A 15,000-nucleotide genomic window follows, 5' to 3' on the forward strand; every position below is an offset into this window, starting at 1 on the left:
TCCCATGCGCACGTGTGTGACAACATATACAGTGGGTACGGAAAGTATTCAGACCCCCTTCAATTTTTCACTCTGTTATATTGCAGCCATTTACTAAAATCATTTAAATTATTTTTTTTCCTAATTAATGTACACACAGCACCCCATATTGACAGACAAAAAAAAAGAATTTTTGAAATTGTTGCAGATTTATGAAAAAAGAAAAACTGAAATATCACATGGTCCTAAGTATTCAGACACTTTGCTGTGACATTCATATATTTAACTGAGGTGCTTTCCATTTCTTCTGATCATCCTTGAGATCACCTTCATTTGAGTCCAGCTGTGTTTGATTGTACTGATTGGACTTGATTAGGAAAGCCACACACCTGTCTATATAAGACCTTACAGCTCACAATGCATGTCAGAGGAAATGAGAATCATGAGGTCAAAGGAACTGCCTGAAGAGCTCAGAGACAGAATTGTGGCAAGGCACAGATCTGGCCAAGGTTACAAAAAAATTTCTGCTGTACTTAAGGTTCCCAAGAGCACAGTGGCCTCCATAATCCTTAAATGGAAGACGTTTGGGACGACCAGAACCCTTCCTAGAGCTGGCCGTCCGGCCAAGCTGAGCTACTGGGGGAGAAGAGCCTTGGTGAGAGAGGTAAAGAAGAACCCAAAGATCACTTTGGCTGAGCTCCAGAGATGCAGTCAGGAGATGGGAGAAAGTTGTAGAAAGTCAACCATCACTGCAGCCCTCTACCAGTCAGGGCTTTATGGCAAAGTGGCCTGTCGGAAGCCTTTCCTCAGTGCAAGACACATGACAGCCCGCATGGAGTTTGCTAAAAGACACCTGAAGGACTCTGAGATGGTGAGAAATAAGATTCTCTGGTCTGATGAGACCAAGATAGAACTTTTTGGCCTTAATTCTAAGCGGTATGTGTGGAGACAACTAGGCACTGCTCATCACTTGTCCAATACAGTCCCCACAGTGAAGCATGGCGGTGGCAGCATCATGCTGTGGGGGTGTTTTTCAGCTGCAGGGACAGGACGACTGGTTGCAATTGAGGGAAAGATGAATGCGACCAAGTACAGGGATATCCTGGACAAAAACCTTCTCCAGAGTGCTAAGGACCTCAGACTGAGCCGAAGGTTTACCTTCCAACAAGACAATGACCCTAAGCACACAGCTAAAATAACGAAGGAGTGGCTTCACAACAACTCTGTGACTGTTCTTGAATGGCCCAGCCAGAGCCCTGACTTAAACCCAATTGAGCATCTCTGGAGAGACCTAAAAATGGCTGTCCACCAACGTTTACCATCCAACCTGACAGAACTGGAGAGGATCTGCAAGGAGGAATGGCAGAGGATCCCCCAATCCAGGTGTGAAAAACTTGTTGCATCTTTCCCAAGAAGACTCATGGCTGTATTAGCTCAAAAGGGTGCTTCTACTAAATACTGAGCAAAGGGTCTGAATACTTAGGACCATGTGATATTTCAGTTTTTCTTTTTTAATAAATCTGCAACAATTTCAAAAATTCTTTTTTTGTCTGTCAATATGGGGTGCTGTGTGTACATTAATGAGGAAAAAATTAATTTAAATGATTTTAGCACATGGCTGCAATATAACAAAGAGTGAAAAATTGAAGGGGGTCTGAATACTTTCCGTACCCACTGTGTGTGTATATATATATATATATATATATATATATATATATATATATATAATGTATACAATGACAGACTTCCTCCGGGCAACATGCTGTTAGAAAAAGGGACAAGCTCGCCTATGCTGATGGTCGGCCCTGAGTTATTAAATGCGACATGGGCAGGGATTTTCAACCATTTAAATTTACATGGTCCACTGACAAGATTAGCAACTGTGATCATACCTGATACACCCCAAAATAGAAGATGTGTAATTCGACATTGACATTGATAGCATGTGTTTAAAGTATTATTTATTGTGGGAATAATTTACATGTCTGCAGAGTTGTTTAAAGCTGTTCCTTTTCATAGTGTTTTGGTGTTGAGTTTTTTTTTAATGTGTTATTTGGATTGAGATTTTAATTTTATTGATAACAAGCTGAACGAAATACTGCTTATTTTCAATTTTCTTTTTCTCGTTTATAGAACCTAATGAGAAAATGAAAGAGGTTTTAAGAAAGACAGTGGAAGAAACAAAATCTTTAATTTCCAAAGTAAGTATTTTTAAAAATTATTTAAACATTTTGAATAACTATTATAATATAATCCTTACATTAAATGTTACATAATCTCTATTCTTATTAAAATGGCTAGTTAATAAAATACTGTCCCTCAGCAGACAATGTTTAATACCTTCAACTACTGCTGGCAAACAGATACTCTGATGCATTTTGCTTATACAGTAATCCCTCGCTATATCGCGCTTCGACTTTCGCGGCGTCACTCTATCGTGGATGTTATATGTAAGCATATTTAAATATATATCGCGGATTTTTTGCTGGTTCGCGGATTTCTGCGGACAATGGGTCTTTTAATTTCTGGTACACGCTTCATCAGTTGGTTTGTCCAGGGACGCTATTGGCAGATGGCTGAGAAACTACCCAACCACAGCGCGTATTATGTATTAAATAAAACTCCTCAAATATATTGTGAGCACGGGGGCTGTTCGCACCCCTAGAGGACACGGCCGCTCCTCAAAAAACGCTGAAAGATTACCTTCACAGTGCTCCCTTCTTTGCTGGGCTTACATGTGGCTGCTTTGCAAGCGATATGCTTCCCGCATGGTGCTTCGCATACTTAAAAGATCAAACAGCACGTATTGATTTTTGATTGTTTGCTTTCCTCTCTCTCTCTCTCTCTGACGGAGGGGGTGTGAGCAGAGGGGCTGTTCGCACACTGGCCTAGAGGATAAGGACACTCCTCTAAAAAATGCTGAAAAATGCTTGCTCCCTTCCTTGCAGCTACTTTGTCGGCGGCACTTCGCATACTTAAAAGCCAAACAGCCCTATTGATTTTTGACTGTTTGCTTTTTTCTCTCTCTCTCTCTCTCTCTCTCTGACGCGCACTCCTTTGAAGAGGAAGATATGTTTGCATTCTTTTAATTGTGAGACGGAACTGTCATCTCTGTCTTGTCATGGAGCACAGTTTAAACTTTTGAAAAAGAGACAAATGTTTGTTTGCAGTGTTTGAATAACGTTCCTGTCTCTCTACAAACTCCTGTGTTTCTGTGCAAATCTGTGACCCAAGCATGACAATATAAAAATAACCATATAAACATATGGTTTCTACTTCGCGGATTTTCACCTTTCGCGGGGGGGGGGGGGGGGGGTCTGGAACGCAACCCCCGCGATGGAGGAGGGATTATTGTATACAGAATGTGCTTTAATAATCTTCATAAGTCAGATGAAGTGTACATGTAGATTAATGCAAATCAATGTAATTGGCAAGATTCCAGATGAGTCTTCTGCTAACTAGTCACTAAATAATGAGCCATTCCACTAAGCCAAATTAACTAATTGTAGCATTGGAAATACTTTGCGTAACTGGTTGATATCATATGTTTTTGGTTTTAAAATAATTATGAACTTGACTGTTTAATTAGACTTCTTTAGGAAGGCTTTAACCAGCCATAAACCAATCTCCAGGACCAGACAATATTTACCCTTGAGTTCTTAAGGAGGCTAGCGAGTCCATATATAAACCCTTGACACATATTTTTAGGAAGTCACTGCACACTGGAGAGATGCCGAAGGACTGGAGAATAGCAAATATCATCCCATTATATATAAAGGGTGACAAGGCAGATCCAAGCAACTATAGGCTAGTATGCTTAATTAAGGATAAGACTGAGCAACACTTAGCAAGGACAGGAGTTATTAGGAACGGTTAGCATGGGTTCAGAAGAGATAGGCTGTGTTTTACTAACATGCTGGAATTCTTTGAGGAGGCAGGAAAAGGACATGATAAAAGAGGATCATATGATATTATTTATCATGACTTTCAGAAAGGATTTGATAAGGCAACACATGAGAGGCTGGGCATCAAACTAAAAAGTGGGAGTTCAGGGTGATGTTGTTAGATGGGTGCAGAATTGGCTCAGACACAGGAAAAATAGGGTGATGGTGCAAGGAACCTCATCAGAATTGGCTGATTTTAAGAAAGGTGTTCCACATGGGTTAGTGCTAGGGCCGCTGCTATTTTTAATATATATAAATGATTTAGATAGGAATATAAGTAACAAGCTGGTTAAGTTTGCATATAAATACCACGACAGGTGGATTAGCAGATCATTTGGAATCTGTTATATCATTACAGAAGGACTTGGATATCATACAGGCTTGGGCAGATTTGTTGCAGATGAAATTTAATGTCAGTAAATGTAAAGTATTACACATAGGAAGTAAAAGTAAAAATGTTAAGTTTGAATACACAATGGGCAGTCAGAAAATCAAGAGTACACCTTATGAGAAGGATTTAGGAGTCATAGTGGACTCCAAGCTATTGACTTCTTGACAGTGTTCAGGAGCCATTAAGAAGGCAAACAGAATGTCAGGTTATGTAGCATGATGTTTGGAGTACAAGTCCAAGGAGGTTATGCTCAAGCTTTGTAATGCATTGGTGAAGCCTCATCTAGAGTACTATGTGCATTTTTGGTCTCCATGTTACAAAAAGGACATAGCAGCACTAGAAAAGGTCCAGAGAAGAGCAGCTTGGCTAATTCCAGGGCTACAGGGGTTGAATTATGAGGAAAGGTTAAAAGAGCTGAGCCTATACAGTTTAAGCAAAAGAAGATTAAGAGGTGACGTGATTGAAATGTTTAAATGTATGAAGGGAATTAGGACAGTGGATCGAGACTGTTATTTTAAAATGAGTTCATCAAGAACACGGGGACACAGTTGGAAACTTGTTAAGGGTAAATTTCGCACAAACATTAAGAAATGTTTCTTAAAATACAGAACAATAGACACTTGGACTAAGCTATCAAGTAGTGTGGTAAACAGTAAAACTTTAGGGACTTTCAAAACTCGATGTTTTTTTTTTTTTTGTTTTTTTTTTTGGAAGAAATAAGTGGATGGGACTGGAGAGCTTTGTTGGGCTGAATGGCCTGTTCTCATCTAAATTGTTCTAATGATTGTGGTGAAAAACACACTAGTAAGGCCTCATCTGGACTACCATGTACAGTTTTGGTCTCCTTGGCTACATAAAGGACATAATGGCGCTAGAAAATGCCCAGTGAATAGTGACTAGGTTCACTCCAGGGCTATAGGGGGTGAATTATGAGAAATGATTAAAACAACTGAGCCTTCAGCAAAAAGAGATTAAGAATGGTCAGTTCTTGTCTAGATTATTCTAATGTCCTAAACATGTTTTTCTTTATTATGTTTGTAATTTGCCTTGGAAAAAAAAAATCTTAGTTTTCTTAGCATCACACGTGAATTTGTAGGTTATTTGCAGAGGTGAATCTATATGGTGATGTTATGGGGTTTGTACCCATAATCTGCATCAGTCAGTGTTTACAGCATTATATTAAAAAATGTGTACGACTCTGGGATTGCATTTGCGGGGTGGTGTGAATAGTGTGAAAGCAGTTTATTTATTGGTGTATTCAGGGCCATGCACTGAGATGTTGAAGGTCTTGATTTGAGATAACTTATGACAGCCTAAATCTTCAGTTAAGTTCTAGCGTTCCTATGCCTTCAATCATTTTAACAAGACTCTTAAATGTGGCATCTTCCATAGATTCTCAAAATAAATAACTTGCACAACTTGTCATAAATGAAGGAACCACAATTTTTTTTTCTCTGTGTCAGAAAATATTGTAACAAAAAGCATACTCATTTGAAGCATCAGCTTTTCAGTTTAATATTACTGTTTTATCATTGGAAGGATTTTGGAGACACATTTCCTTGAAACATTAAAATCCCCTTTTATCAGATACACAGATTCTTTTTCTGTATACTACAATTACATGTTACACCTTTACACCTAAACTCCTGTTTAGGTATTCATACCCTTGCTAACCTTTAGGCATATGTGGTTCACAGTTGCAATGCACTTGCACCCAAGACTGCAATCTACCATCTTTAGACTTTAGATTGTCACTGCAGCTTATTTCGTACAGCCTTGGTTGAGTTTGCTGAGAAGAGAAGTTCTTTTCCCGGCTGTTAGTGGAACAAATACAGTAGAACAAAATGTCCTAGCAGGAAAGCATGCTTAATAAGCTATAAATATTTTAGCTAATGCCATAAACAAAATACACAATTCAGATGTGGATTTTTTTTACCATCTGTGATCATCACTTTCTTTTTCTGGCTCTCTCACTAGCTAGTTAATTATGTGACTTTTTTTATTGTCTTTTTATTATTTAGGCTCATAAAACGTGACTCATCCCCCAAGCATTCTTCCTGGAGAGAGAAGAAATACTCATTCTTAAATTCATCCTGTCCCTCTTTCTTCCTGGGGGAAAGCATATAAAATCTGAAGTTTATAGTTAAGCAAAGGCAGTGCAACTTGTGGGAGGGGATGACACATCTGTTGCTCATAATACTAAATCCACGCTTCTGGCATCACAGATAGAATATCAAAACATACATGGTGTCTAAGCTTGACACTTTTAAACCATTGTTAGATATGGAAGCCTCATTCAGGGACGTAACTTTAAAACCAAGTCCAAAGCCATAGTGTGCATTCACTGATGTCACTTCAAAATGCAGTGTGCTTGTTGTTGTCGTTATTAGAATACAAATAAGGTTTTTAATTACACAAAAATGGCAAATTAATAGATAAACAAAAAAGCGAGTGAAGTATTTAAAGCTATATCAAAAATAGATATTTTTAAATGTCTTATAAATGTAAAAATAATATTGCTACATCTGTGCTTTTTTGAATGCAGAATAAGAGAAGAGAAAAAAACAGATAATTAAATGAGATCAGTGAAAAAAAAACAAAAAAAAAAAAAAACAAGTTGTAACACAAATCTGCAACCACAAGTTGTAACACAAATCTGCAACCACAAGTTGTAACACAAATCTGCAACCACAGTAGATCCCTAGGACTGAGCTAACTACTGACATAGAGTATATGCTAACTTTCCACAAAACAGTTTATTTCTTAAAATGTATGGATCAAACTTAACTCACTCATGAAAGACATAATACATACAATTATGACAATGCTAGATATTACAAACACACAACAACCAAAGGACGTTAATAATGTTTCTGAAAGCAAGTATACTTTGTGGAGTCCTTAACTCAGTTAATTTCTCCTTTGCATATTTTAATTTCTAGACATTTTTTTAATCCTCATTACAATTCCTTACCAATATAAGGAATAGTTACGCTAAGCTATTCTTCCATAGTTATACTTAGCAACAAGTCAGTTATGTAGCATAAACCAACACTTATTTCAGATACATTTTTATTTGGAATAACGTAATGGCAGTTTAACTTTGAAAAAGTAATTGTGGGAGGGGATGATACATTATTGCCCTGGATGTTGATATTTTTTTTTAACCTTTGCTGTGCACAGTTTTAATAAGAGCTTTGTATTTTGATAATTAAAATGACATGGCTTCTTTTATCTGAATTTGCTTTCATTAGTCGGCTGGATATGGCCCTGCATTATAGATTAAAGTGGTAATTAATGGTTATCTGTGCTACTGACCTAACATTACTGAGACTGATGGTTTCATAAAAGTGTGCTTGCAGTGCTTCAACAGTTTGCATAGTATGCTTTTTTGATCAACATCATTGCTTGTTAAAACAAATTCTAAATTAAAACGTATAAATAGTGTCAGGTCAATATTGGCAATCTTTCTGGAGGCTGCTACAAACATGAGAAAGAAATGTACACCTTTTAAAAGATATAATTGGGGATGAAACTCCTAAAAATATTTTCAGCATGTTTGCCTGTACTTATCCATATAATGTCAGTGCCTCCAATTGAGAAATGCACTCACTCTTAGTGAAGTAGATGTGTCTGTGCTTGATTACAACACTTGTTGTTTAGAGCAGTCCGTAACTAGGAAACCTTGATTCCTGACACAGTGGGAGTACTAAATGGAATGCAGTAATCACGATTCATATATTGAGACAGCAATATCCGTGATTCTGATTAATATAGAAATTCATTGTGAAGAAATAACCACAAAATCTAATGTGTCATCTCACTGAAATTTGGCCTAGTAAATCTGACACTATTCTTTTAGTTGAGGCAGCACCAAATGTTTATAAATTCCATCATAAATCAATAAATACTGGTTGAGTAGGTGGCCTTGGGATAGTGCTGGGCGGTATGACCAAAATTCTATATTACGGTATTTTTCAAAATTATACTGGTTTCACAGTATTGGATGGTATTTTTTTCCCCATGCATGAGTGGATGTTAACCACATTTTCCACTGCAATTACTGGCTAAGAATAACCTATTCCACTGTCATGAGAATTGTACATTGTACAAAAAAACATTTTAATGTGCACACAAGTATTAATACAGGTTTGCATGGCCCCATAAAGTGATAGTTTTCAAGGGGCTGGCACTAATGAAGAGAAGGAATCCCATTGCATGACAGATGCAGTCAAAATATAGAGCCTTTTTAATGAACAATGTTTGCAAACAACTTAAACTAAAATTTTGACAACATATTTTCAACCATCCAAAGAGGCATTTAGACTTAGTAAAATATCCAGAGGTGTTTGTCAAAAGTTGTATTGCACTGAACATGTCTTAGAAAAGGAATAAATAGTAAATATATTTTGTAAACCAACTACACTTTCTGTTAATGTTAACAACCTCTGTCCACTGACATGTTAAAGTAACTTTTTAAACAACTTTACCATCATTAAACTGCATAATATTTAAACTAATAAATAATTACAATAACATAAATAATAGTGCAACTTCCAGCAATACTATTACTTCCAAGACTTCAATCCCAGGTGCATTACACAGTATTCACCAAATAAAAATAAAATAAAATAAAATAAAACAAGTGCAACTTGGTGATGACATCTTTACCAACTGAATCATCATTAAGGCAAACTGCATTAATATGGACCTTGCTTCAAGCTAAGCTATATACATAAATAATAAAACTGCAACTTGCATTTATAATGATATTTGTGGTATAGCCCTACGGAAGCATATTAGGGCCACGGTGAAGTAAAAAAAAATATGGACACAGTGAAGAAAAAAAAAACTATATGTCGAAATTAAAGTTGACATTTCCACTTTATTCTCGTAGTTTATTTTGTCATTAAAGTTGAATGTCATAAACTAAACTTCATCCTAAAATCAATGTTTAATTCACTAGATTTTCTCAAACCCTGTCATATGTTATGTAGCACATTAAATGCTTTATGTTAAGTGTTCCCTGACCCAGTTGTTAATCACTACGTGCTTCTTAAACTGACTTCCTCTTTCACTAAGAGGTAGCGATCGCCGCACAGAATACATTCATGTCATGATATTCCTGCTTTCTGAAAATGTAGAATGCCAAGATAATTTTTTGAGATGAAATGCATTAAAGTAAGTAAGTATTAAACATGCACAGTAGTGTGGCGGTAGTGCTACTCCTTCGCAGTAAGAGGTCCATAGGTGTATGTTCAGTGAAGAGAACTTTATGGCAGGTGTGACGAGGCTCCAAAACACTGGATGTATGAATGGGTATCACACATGTTTAACTTAAATTTGTGTAAATATTGGTTTGTGATCTGGTGGTTGAAGACACAAACACAGAATTCAGTGGATGTTCTTCTGAGTGGGCTTTCTTTATTGCATGCGTGCTGTCTCTGTCTGACGTACCAAACCCCCAGTTCCTATCCTTCCTTTTTCTTTCTTCACATAACCAATCGCCACACGATAAACATCCTTGTGAAATTAAAACTAGTTATAAACTTAGACCACGGAGTGTTCAGAACTTAAAAAAAAAAAACAAAACTTCGTTATACATGTTTAATTATACCATCCATTCAGAGTTGCTCTCATCCCAGCAAGCATTGTGTGCAAGGCAGGAGGAAATCCTGAACGTGGCGCCAGCACATCGCAGGGTGAATACGAGCAATACATACACTAGCAGGGTTAATATAGCATAACAAAACCTGCCATCCTACATGGCTTTGAAAGGAAACTGAAGCACAACAAGTACACCCACCAGAAAAACATGCAAATTCAAAGCAGGGAACACCCGGGACCCCATTGCTGCGAGGCAGCAGTGCAACCTCCACGCCAACGTGCCCCCGCATGATTAATACATGCTTTAATGCATTTCATCATGAAAGTTATATCAAGTATTTATCTTAACATTCTAAGTTTTCAGGGTTCAGGAATATCATGAAATTAATGTATTCTGTGTGCTGTCTACGCCTCTTCAGTCAGTTTAAGAAGGATGTAGCGACTTAACATGGCTCCTGGAACACAACACAAAGCATTTAATGTACTACATAACTTATGACGGGCTTTGAGAAAATCTAGTAAATTAAATATTCATTTTAAGATGAAGTTTAGTTTACGATGTTGTACTTTAATAACAAACTACGAGAATAAAGTCAACATGTCGACCTTAATCTCGACAAATGGCGAGAATAAAGTAGAAATGTCGACTTTATTCTCGTCATAAGCGTCGAGATTGAAGTGGAAATGTCGAGAATAAAGTCAACATGTCATCACACTATTACACAGTACAGTAATCCCTCGCTGTATCGCGCTTCGCCTTTCGCGACTTCACTCTATCGCGGATTTTATATGTAAGCATATTTAAATATATATCGCGGATTTTTTGCTGGTTCGTGGATTTCTGTGGACAATGGGTCTTTTAATTTCTTGTACATGCTTCCTCAGTTGGTTTGCCCAGTTGATTTCATACAAGGGACGCTATTGGCAGATGGCTGAGAAGCTACCCAACTTACTTTTCTCTCTCTCTCTCTTGCGCTGACTTTCTCTGATCCTGACGTAGGGGGATTGAGCAGGGGGGCTGTTCGCACACCTAGACGATACGGATGCTCGTCTAAAAATGCTGAAAGATTATCTTCACGTTGCTACCTTTTGTGCAGCTGCTTCGTGAAGCGACATGCTCTACGGTGCTTCGCATACTTAAAAGCACAAAGGGCACGTATTGATTTTCGATTGTTTGTTTTTCTGTCTCTCTCTATCTCTCTCTCTCTCTCTTTCTCTGCTCCTGACGAGGGGGTGTGAGCTGCCGCCTTCAACAGCTTTGTGCCGCGGTGCTTCGCAAACTTAAAAGCCAAACAGCCCTATTGATTTGTTTGCTTTTCTCTATCTCTCTGACATTATCTGCTCCTGACGTGCACTCCTTTGAAGAGGAAGATATGTTTGCATTCTTTTAATTGTGAGACAGAACTGTCATCTCTGTCTTGTCATGGAGCACAGTTTAAACTTTTGAAAAAGAGACAAATGTTTGTTTGCAGTGTTTGAATAACGTTCCTGTCTCTCTACAACCTTCTGTGTTTCTGCACAAATCTGTGACCCAAGCATGACAATATAAAAATAACCATATAAACATATGGTTTCTACTTCGCGGATTTTCTTATTTCGCGGGTGGCTCTGGAACGCAACCCCGGCGATGGAGGAGGGATTACTGTACCCAGGTACATTACACAGTATTGAAAAAAATAAAACAAGTACAACTTGGCTTGCAGTATTATCCAGTAGTATAGAAACAGTATTCACACATTTGAACTTAAAGGTCCACATCCGACCTTTTACATTCAAAGTATCTCCAGACAACAGACACGGCTCCTTTTTCCAGCAAAAGTTCTTCTGTGTCATTATGTTCAACTTTATTGTCTGCTACAGCCTCAGTTTCGGAATGTTCTCTGTCCATTTTGGCCACGCAATACCTCCATTACCGCATGTACTCCATTGCATGTGTTTAGCAGTGTAGCAGTGAAAAAGAACCCCGCGCAACACCTCCACTAACGCATGTACTCCGTTGCATGTGCTTAGCGGTGTAGCAGTGAAAAAGGTCCCCCTTAAACAGTTTCCCGCAGCGCCACATTCCGAACGTTGTTTGGGCAATTTAAGCCGGTGTTGCGGTATAAGAAAAATCCATATCATAACAAAAATAAAAAGTGGTTTTCTGTATGAACCGGTATACCGCCCAGCACTACCATGGGATAATTCTGTGTAATGAACTGCAAACTGCTTCAAAACATTTTGTTGAATATATCTCATTGAGGTACTTATGTTAAGACATTAAAACAGATTCCAGCACAGTCATAGGACTAGTGTATAGACATTGACATGGAAACTGGCAAATGTAGCAAATGTTTTTTTTTTTTCTTTTGTAAAACTCACTAGGGTTGTGCCAGATTGTGAATGGACCAACTCATTGTCATAATCACACATTAGATGTAATTATAACTTACAGAGTTGAGATAAAAAATTTCAATATTACTCCGTTAAATGAAGGTATCTTTAATCTATACTAATAAAAGGCAAAGCCCTCACTGACTGACTGACTGACTGACTCACTCTCTCTCTCACTCACTCTCTCACTCTCTCATTCACTCACTCTCTCATTCACTCACTCTCTCATTCACTCACTCTCTCATTCACTCACTCTCTCATTCACTCACTCACTCACTCACTCACTCACTCACTCACTCACTCACTCATCACTAATTCTCCAACTTCCCGTGTAGGTAGAAGGCTGAAATTTGGCAGGCTCATTCCTTACAGCTTACTTACAAAAGTTAGGCAGGTTTCATTTCGAAATTCTACGCGTAATGGTCATAACTGGAACCTGTTTTTTGTCCATATACTCTAATGGAGGAGGCGGAGTCACGTATAGCGTCATCACGCCTCCTACGTAATCACGTGAACCGAAAACAAGGAAGAGATTTACAGCACGAGTCAAATGCGGAACAAAGGTAAATGACGTTAATTGTTGAGTATCTTTTAATACTGTGTAAGCATACATATTAACACATGTGCAATTAAACGTGTGCATTTAGGGGGTGATTTCTCAGGCTTAAAAGCTCGCCTTTTATTAAAAAGGTAAATGCAAACTGTTTTAATTCTGAAAGGCACAAACCACATTAGATTTCAGCCGTTAAACACGCAAAAATGTCGGTACACCAGATAAATAAGCGCAACATATTATCAGTTGTATTGTATGCTTACAATACATATAGAAATGTGTTAATCGTTAACTAATATTATGGGATGGTGTTTTTCGACTCGCGCCTTGATTTAAACGATTGCATGTCTTGGTGGGTTTGCGTAGCTTATTGTCAATATCTTTACACCTCTTTTTAAGACTTAATTTAAAAAGGTTTTCTTTTCTTCTTAATTAAAATTTAAAAGCAATACTTCACCGCTGCGAAGCCCCTCTAGCGCTGACGTCCGAGGTTCGATTACCGTAAGCGAGTGCAGTGAGTGTGTACGCCTGATGAGCCAAGAATAAGGGGGAAACACGTGTCGCATACTCTTTGCATTATTTGACAGTAAACTATTTTCAACCATTCTATGATCTGCTTCTCACAAATGAAGGCACTGTGGCTGATGTTAGCTGACTTGCTGGCCAACCATAAGCGTTACCTGGTAGGTAACCACCCACTCACTTCACTCCCTTACGGGAATCGAACCTCGGATGTCAGCGCTAGAGGCGAAGCCCCTAAAATTGCGCCACGGCGTGTGGTTCGTTTATTTGACAGCACGTAGATCGGGGTAATTACATTCACGGTATTCGTAGTCTGATTCACAATCTGATTGTATGGGTGGTTACCTACCAGGTAACGCTTATGGTTAGCCAGCAAGTCAGCTCAAAGTGATCACTCGAGTGAAGGCAGCTTCACAAAAAAACAGATCCTTAACAAATTGTTATTGGTATATTTTCCCTCAATTTAAAAAGGTTTTCTTCTTAATAAAAATTTAAAAGCAGTACTTCGCCGGTGCGAAGCGCGGGGATTTGAGCGACTGACGCATACAGACATATTCATGAGTGCAGGTACTTCGGAAAGAAAGCACCGTGTAAACCTAAAGTTTAAATTAAGTTCATAGACCTACAAAAGGTTGCCATTGATTTGAGGCAAGATTGCTTTTCTCCTGTACAACTATACGTTGCATTCTTAACAGTAAGCTTGCACGGCTTGGTCATATTACAACCGGAGTGCTGAACTGACAACGTGGTATACAAACAGAACTATAACAATCGTAAAAAAAGAAAGAAAAAAAAAAGCGAAGAACCCTTGGATATAATAAAAAGGCTCCTTCGTTGGCGAAGCAAGGAAAAAGGAAGACCTTATATGGCGTTCGTTTATAAAACAGCGGAAAAGCTGTGTTAAGGCTGCTTCACAAAAAAACAGATCCTTAACAAATTGTTATTGGTATATTTTCCCTCAATTTAAAAAGGTTTTCTTCTTAATAAAAATTTAAAAGCAGTACTTCGTGGTGATTTAGATATATATATATATAATATATTTATATATATATATATATATATATATATATATATATATATATATATATATTTATATTTATATTTATATATATATATATTTATATTTATATTTATATATATATATATTTATATTTATATATTTATATATATATATATATATATTTATATATATATATATATATATATATATATACCGTCTTTTTCCGAAAATAAGACACTGTCTTACTTTCTTTTTTGGTCCAAAATACGCACTAGGGCTTATTTTCGGGGGAGGACAAAAATAAAAGTATATTTATATATTTTTATTTAATATTTATTTATTTTACACAGAATACAGAAATTAAAATTTATTCAATTACAGTCATGTCATCTTCTTCTGGAACATCGTCATAAATCAAGATTTACACCCCTGGAGTCTTCCACAATTCCCTTTTTGTACTCGACGGAATAGCTCTTTCGTTTTGTACTCATTTTAACTGCGGTTAAAAATTATTCACTTTATAAAAAATAAAATTACGTATGAGGAAATAAACTTACAAGACTGAAATGAACAAACATTGTATCTGCACTGTCGCTCAATGTAGACTGCTGCCTTAACGAACAATTATTTA

The 15,000-nt window shown here is 37.3% G+C and overlaps 1 protein-coding gene across 2 annotated transcripts in view; it reads left to right on the top strand.

The window, feature by feature from the left end:
• The window catches only part of cfap298 (cilia and flagella associated protein 298), a 159,222-nt gene that overhangs the window by 43,591 nt on the left and 100,631 nt on the right, over positions 1 to 15,000 (top strand). For both annotated transcript variants that reach the window (XM_051925756.1, XM_051925755.1), the window contains exon 4: positions 2,113 to 2,180. In XM_051925756.1, the coding sequence (XP_051781716.1) occupies positions 2,113 to 2,180 (68 nt within the window). The remainder of the gene's footprint in view (positions 1 to 2,112; positions 2,181 to 15,000) is intronic.

This window comes from Erpetoichthys calabaricus, chromosome 4 (assembly GCF_900747795.2).
Source record: "Erpetoichthys calabaricus chromosome 4, fErpCal1.3, whole genome shotgun sequence".
Taxonomy (NCBI): Eukaryota; Metazoa; Chordata; class Cladistia; order Polypteriformes; family Polypteridae; genus Erpetoichthys; species Erpetoichthys calabaricus.